Source organism: Chiloscyllium plagiosum, unplaced genomic scaffold (genome assembly GCF_037043375.1).
Source record: "Chiloscyllium plagiosum isolate Xiang-an unplaced genomic scaffold, Cpla_swu_hap1 HiC_scaffold_13, whole genome shotgun sequence".
Taxonomy (NCBI): Eukaryota; Metazoa; Chordata; class Chondrichthyes; order Orectolobiformes; family Hemiscylliidae; genus Chiloscyllium; species Chiloscyllium plagiosum.
The window spans coordinates 31,314,504-31,320,673 of NW_028270151.1; the positions used below are offsets into that span (position 1 = coordinate 31,314,504).

General features: G+C 39.3%; 1 protein-coding gene across 3 annotated transcripts in view; it reads left to right on the plus strand.

Annotated features, from left to right (window-relative positions):
- The window catches only part of LOC122556063 (GPI alpha-1,2-mannosyltransferase 4-like), a 45,322-nt gene extending 39,152 nt beyond the window's left edge, over positions 1-6,170 (plus strand). For all 3 annotated transcript variants that reach the window (XM_087993460.1, XM_043702470.2, XM_087993461.1), the window contains one exon: positions 2,725-6,170. In XM_087993460.1, the coding sequence (XP_087849586.1) occupies positions 2,725-4,370 (1,646 nt within the window). In that variant the 3' untranslated portion in view covers positions 4,371-6,170. The remainder of the gene's footprint in view (positions 1-2,724) is intronic.

Genomic DNA, 6,170 nt, shown 5'->3' on the forward strand with positions numbered 1-6,170 from the left:
GCATCCAGGGAACAGGAGATTCGACGTTTCGGGCACAGGCCCTTCTTCAGGAATGATTCCTGAAGAAGGGCCTGTGCCCGAAACGTCGAATCTCCTGTTCCCTGGATGCTGCCTGACCTGCTGTGCTGTTCCAGCAATAAAGTTTCAACTTTGATCTCCAGCATCTGCAGACCTCACTTTCTTCCCGTTTTCCAAGCCGTCCCTTTACCTGCGAACATCTGCCCCCATACAGCTTTTGAAAGTTCTTGCCTAATACCATCAAAATGATCCTTCCTCCAGTTTAGAACTTCAACTTTTAGAATTGGTCTATCCTTTTCCATCACTATTTTAAAACCAATAGAATTATGATTGCTGGCCCCAAACTGCTCCCTCACTGACACCTCAGTCTCCTGCTCTGCCTTATTTTCCAAGAGTAGGTCAAGTTTTGCACCTTCTCTGGTAGGTACATCCACATACTGAATCAGAAAATTCTCTTGTACATGCTTTAACAAATTCCTCTCCATCTAAAACCTTAACACTATGGTAGTCCCAGTCTATATTTGGAAAGTTAAAACCCTCTACCATAACCACCCTATTATCAGTACAGATAACTGAGATCTCCTTACAAAGTTGTTTTTCAATTTCCCACTATTAGGGGGTCATTAAAATAATCCCAGTAAAAGTGATCATTCCTTTCTTATTTCTCAGTTCCACCCAAATAACCTCCTTGGATGGATTTCCGAGAGTGTCCTCCCTCAGTACAGCTGTAATGCTATCCCTTATCAAAAATGCCACTCCCCCTCCTCTCTTGCCTTCCTTTCTGTCCTTCCTGTAGCAGTTGTATTCTGGAACATTAAGCTGCCAGTCCTGTCCATCCCTGAGCCACGTTTCTGTAATTGCTATGATATCCCAGTCCCATGTTCCTAACCATGTCCTAAGTTCATCTGCCTTCCCTGTTAGGCCCCCTGCATTTAAATAAATGCAATTTAATTTACCAGTCCTACTTTCTTCTCCACTTTGCCTCTGCTTGCCCTGACTGTTTGACTTGCTTCTTTTCTCAATAGTCAGTCTCAGACTGATCTCTTTCCTCACTTTCTCCCTGGGTCCCACCACCCCCCCATCTTACTAGTCTAAATCCTCCTGAGCAGCTCTCGCAAATCTCCTTGCCACTATATTAGTCCCTTCTAATTCAGGTGCAATCTGTCCTTCTTGCACAGGTACTTCTACCCCAGAAGAGATTCCAATGATCCAAAAATGTGAATCCTCCCATTCACCAGCTCCTCAACCATGCATTCATCTGCTCTATCCTCCTTTTCCTACTCTCACTAGCTTGTAGCACTGGGAATAATCCAGATATTACTATGCTTGAGGACCTCCATTTTAAATTCCTGCCTAACTCTCTATATTCTGCCTTCAGAATGTCATCTTTTTCCCTTCCAATGTTGTCGGTTTCAGTGTGTACAATGACCTTCTGCTGGTCCCTCTCCCCCTTGAGAACATTCTGCACCCTCTCTGAGACATTCTTGATACTAGCACCAGGGAGGCAACATACCATTCTGATTTTTCACTGCTGGCCACAGAAACGTCTGTCTGTGCCTCAGATTAGAGATTCCCCTAACACAATTGATCTCCTGAAACCTGATGTACCCCTCATTGCATTAGAACCTGTCTTAATACCAGAAACTTGGCTGTTCATGCTACATTCCCCTGAGAATCCTACGTTTTCCAAAACAGCATGCTTGTTTGAAATGGGGATAGCCACAGAAGACTCCTGCACTGCCTGCCTATCTCTCTTACCTTTCCTGGAGCTAACCCATCTATGTGACTGTATCTGTGGCTTTCCTTCCTTCCTATAACTGCGTCCCATCCATCACACCCTCTTGCTCTTGTAAATTCTTCATTGCCTCTAACTGTCGCTCCAACCGATCCATTAGATCTGATAGGATTCGCAACCAAAGGCATTTATTGCAGATATAATCCCCAGTAACATGTAAACCTCCCTAAGCTCCCAGATCCAACAAGAAGAGCGTGTCATTTTACTCGGGGCCATTTGTGCTTCTTCCAATCTACAGACCTAGAAAATTGCACCTTCTTATTCCACTACAAAACACTGTTCCAGGCTAACTTAATAATTATGGCTTATATTTTTAAGTTTAATCAAGAGACATATCTCAATAAAACAGATAATCAAGAAAGACTCACTCTACTCACTGTTGTAGACTCATAGCAAGGCTATACTTAAAACTATTCACTTGTCCTGTTTCCGTGCTGTGACCTCTCCCAAACAGGTTCCTCCAAGATCAGTTGTAAATTTCACTGTTTGTTAATTTTCCTAGATGCATTCCGATGTCCAGCGATACATTAATTCAACAGCAAAAGCAGTAACTGCATAGGTTCACTGCTGTGTCAGTTAGCAGTGTGGGTTTCTTCCTTTCTCTCTCCTGCACTGACCTGACCATGTACTGCCTTTGTCTGTCCTCTTCCTTTTAAAAGTCCCATTGTTTTGACATTTTTTTTCCTCCAAAGTTTCAAAACAATGCAACATCATATAAAACAGGAATTGCTGCTCCTGGGATTCGAGGAACTCACCTCCAGCACCGAAAATACCTCAAAACAGGAGCAGCCTGTTACAAGAAAGGGAGGATACAGCTTTGTTGGGGTTCCCCTGTACCCAGTTTAGGACAGTGCCACCATCCTCCTTATGAAATGTATTTTATTTCAAAAACATTTATCTTTTCTTCACAGGTGACATTTTGAACTTGAAGATCTTTCGTTCTTGGGAATTCAATACCAGCTATCCCAGCAGATCAATCCTTTTCCCAATGGCCACAACTGGCTTTTCCTTCATTGTCCTGAAAACTTTACACAATTCTGGATTATTTGGCAGTATCCTAAACAGCTACAGTTTGTTGATTTTTCCCAGATTATACCTGACATGCCTATCCTTTATATTGGACTACTCTATATACCATTTAGCCTGTCTCTGGGGAGCAGACCCTTGGCATTCTTTAATACTGCTGAGTGGGTCACATGTGATGTTGGTTTTTTACACAAGGACATTTTCAAATGTTATAGAAGGAGTTCTATTTGCATTACTGCTGCTGTTTGTGGCTATGGACGTACAGCAAACAAGTGTGGCAATACATCCTAAGGAGGAGGAAAGAACGAACAATAAATATCTTATTGGGGTTGTTTTGGTCTCTGGATTTTTTAATAGGCCCACATTCATTAGTTACGCTTTAATGCCAATGATCTTGTGGCTTTCTCATGATCAGAAAGCAAAGTTTCAATTCAACTTAAGAACAATACTGAAAACATCATTTAGCATTTTTTCACCTGTAATTGTAACCAGTTTCATTTTCATTATTATTGATACACTATATTTTAATTTATTGGTTTCTGAATTTGATTGGTTTATGGAAGATAGATATTCTATACACAAACATATCATTAATCTAAGTAAAAACCTAGTTTTAACTCCACTTAATTTCATTTTGTATAACTTGGATCCAGACAACCTTTCTGTACATGGGAGGCATCCCTGGTTTACACATCTGACTGTTAATGGTTTTACAATGTTTGGTGCTCTTCACTTGTCAGCTTTTGTATCTGTTATCAGAATTATAACTCAGAAGTCTGTTGGCACAGGTAGGTGTCATGACCCAAAGAAACAGCAGTTTGATAAGAGATTACGAATGCAGTTTCCTGCTCCCCCTCCAATTACTAGGTATTTAATTTTGGTTTATTTTGTTCCTCTAATCATTCTGTCCTTGTTCAGTCATCAGGAGGCACGGTTTCTTACTCCACTCATTATACCAATTGTTATACATAGTGTTTTAAATTATGAGATATTGAGGGGGAAAGCTGTAATTGTTGTGTTTAACATTTTATGTTCTGTACTTTTTGGCTGTCTGCACCAGGGTGGCTTAATTCCTTGTTTGTCCTATTTAGAAAATGTTTTGCATTCAAAAGATCCCATAGCTAACCAGTCTGAGCATGATTTGATATTTTATCACACCTACATGCCTCCTAGATATCTCTTGAACATCAAATCAGACCAAGAGTGTATCAGAATCATTGACTTGGGAGGGTCTGATGTGTCTATACTCAATAACACAGTGAATGGATTGCACGACAATTTCTCAATGCACTTGACAAAGTGCTTGTCCAAGCACAATGGGAATAATCAGGAAATAAATATTTATATTATTGCACCTGGCACTGTTCAAGATGATATCAAAAGCTGTGGCTTTCATTGGAAAACTGTTGCATCGTTCTTCCCTCATTTAACTATGGAAGATCCACCTGATATTTCTTCTTTTCTTTCTGAAGATGGATTGAACCAGCTGAGTCTTTACATTTTCAAAGTGCACACAAAGTCAAAGATTTAGAATATTAAGATTACAGCTAATTTGTGAACTCAGTTCTGTTTTTCCAAAAAGGCCATATGCTTTCATTCCCCTCGAGACCAAATACTATTGCATTTCAGTCTTGAATACACTCAAGACTGAGCATCCACAATGCAGTGGAGAATTTCAAAGATTCACAGTATTCTGTGTAAGGGGAGGAGCGGGGTGTGGGACAACATGTAAACATCCAAACTGTCCAGTCTACTCAGAATTTTAAAAGATTAATTGAGACCACACATCATTTTCCTAAACTCCAGAGCAACTATATTTTGAAGATGTCATTTTAACTTCTTCTGTGATGTATTTATATACTTACATTTGCAGAAATGCTGGCTCTCGGTGACTATAAATTATTAGAGTCTTTCAGGTGATTTACAAAAGGTACCATATATGGCATTTTGTTGGTAAGAAACGTAGATCAAGTTCAATGTAAGTTAGGATTAGGTATTAAAAGTACAAGAATGAGTTTTATTTATATGCTTCATTTAACATATTTAGGGCAGCACAGTGCTAAATTGTCCACAGTGTTCAGGGATGTGTAGGTTGGGTGCATTTGTCAGGGCTGAAAGTGTGTTGCTGGAAAAGTGCAGCAGGTCAGGCAGCATCCAAGGAGCAGGAGAATCAACGTTTTGGGCATGAACCCTTCTTCAGGAACCCCTTCTTCTGCATTTGTCAGGGGTTAAATGTAGGGGAATGAATCTGGGTGGGTTACTCTGCAGAGGGTCGGTTTGGACTTGATGGGCCGAAGGACTTGTTTCCACACTGTAGGGATTCTACGAACATAGTGAAACATCCTGCTGTGCTTAGCAAGAGGGTCATAAATCATAGGAATTATCAGGCCAGAATTCAAAAAGCACTAAGATCTCCAACACTGGTGGAGCCTACGGAAATACAGCTCATCTCTGTACTCTGATTACCTCAGCTCCAAAGGACTATTATGTAACCTTCAAATACTAAAATTCTGTGTGGTTGAAAATAGAAATTGTGGTTTATGCATTTACTACACAGGCCCCTGTTAATTTTAGCAGATTCTGGGGAACAAAATGTGAGCTCAAAACCAGAATATTTTCTACACTTAGTTTGTAACTTTCTGTCATATTCTCATTAAAAAATTTAAAATATGACTTTTTGCAGACAAAGCCTCTAGTAGAAATATATTAACTTAATATTAAGAAATCCAGTAGTAAAATTGTTTATTTTTAACCATTTACTTTAATGTGTATTCTACATCTCAGTTTCACAGCTGTTAATATGTACGCAATAAAGTACTAAAATGGTTTAAGAAATCAGGTGATGCTTCTCTTTACACTGTATTCATATTGTAGATCTAATGTCTTTTCATTGTCACATCATTTTATATAACTGTGTAGTTTTTCATAGACCAGTACATTAACTTGTGATATGATGTAGGTCAGGTGGTAAATTTGATTAAATCATAAGTATAACAGTAACTAAGCTATATTGTCTAAGCTATATTTAATAAGATGAACCATCTCGATAAGCAGATACTTATCAATACTGCTAACATCTAGTATTCAAATGTCCTTCCCAAATATTGTGCAGGGGCTACTAAGGGTGACACCGGGTTGTAACTAATGTAATAATTTTAGAAACTTATAGCAGAGAGGGAGGTCATTTGGCCCATTGTGCTAGTACATGCTCTTTGAAAGAGCAATGGTGTATTGTTCCACATTATCCCACCATTTTTCCATAGCCATGTAAGTTCCTCATCCTCAAATATTCTAGTTCCCTTTCAAAAGTATTGAATAGGAACAGTTTCCA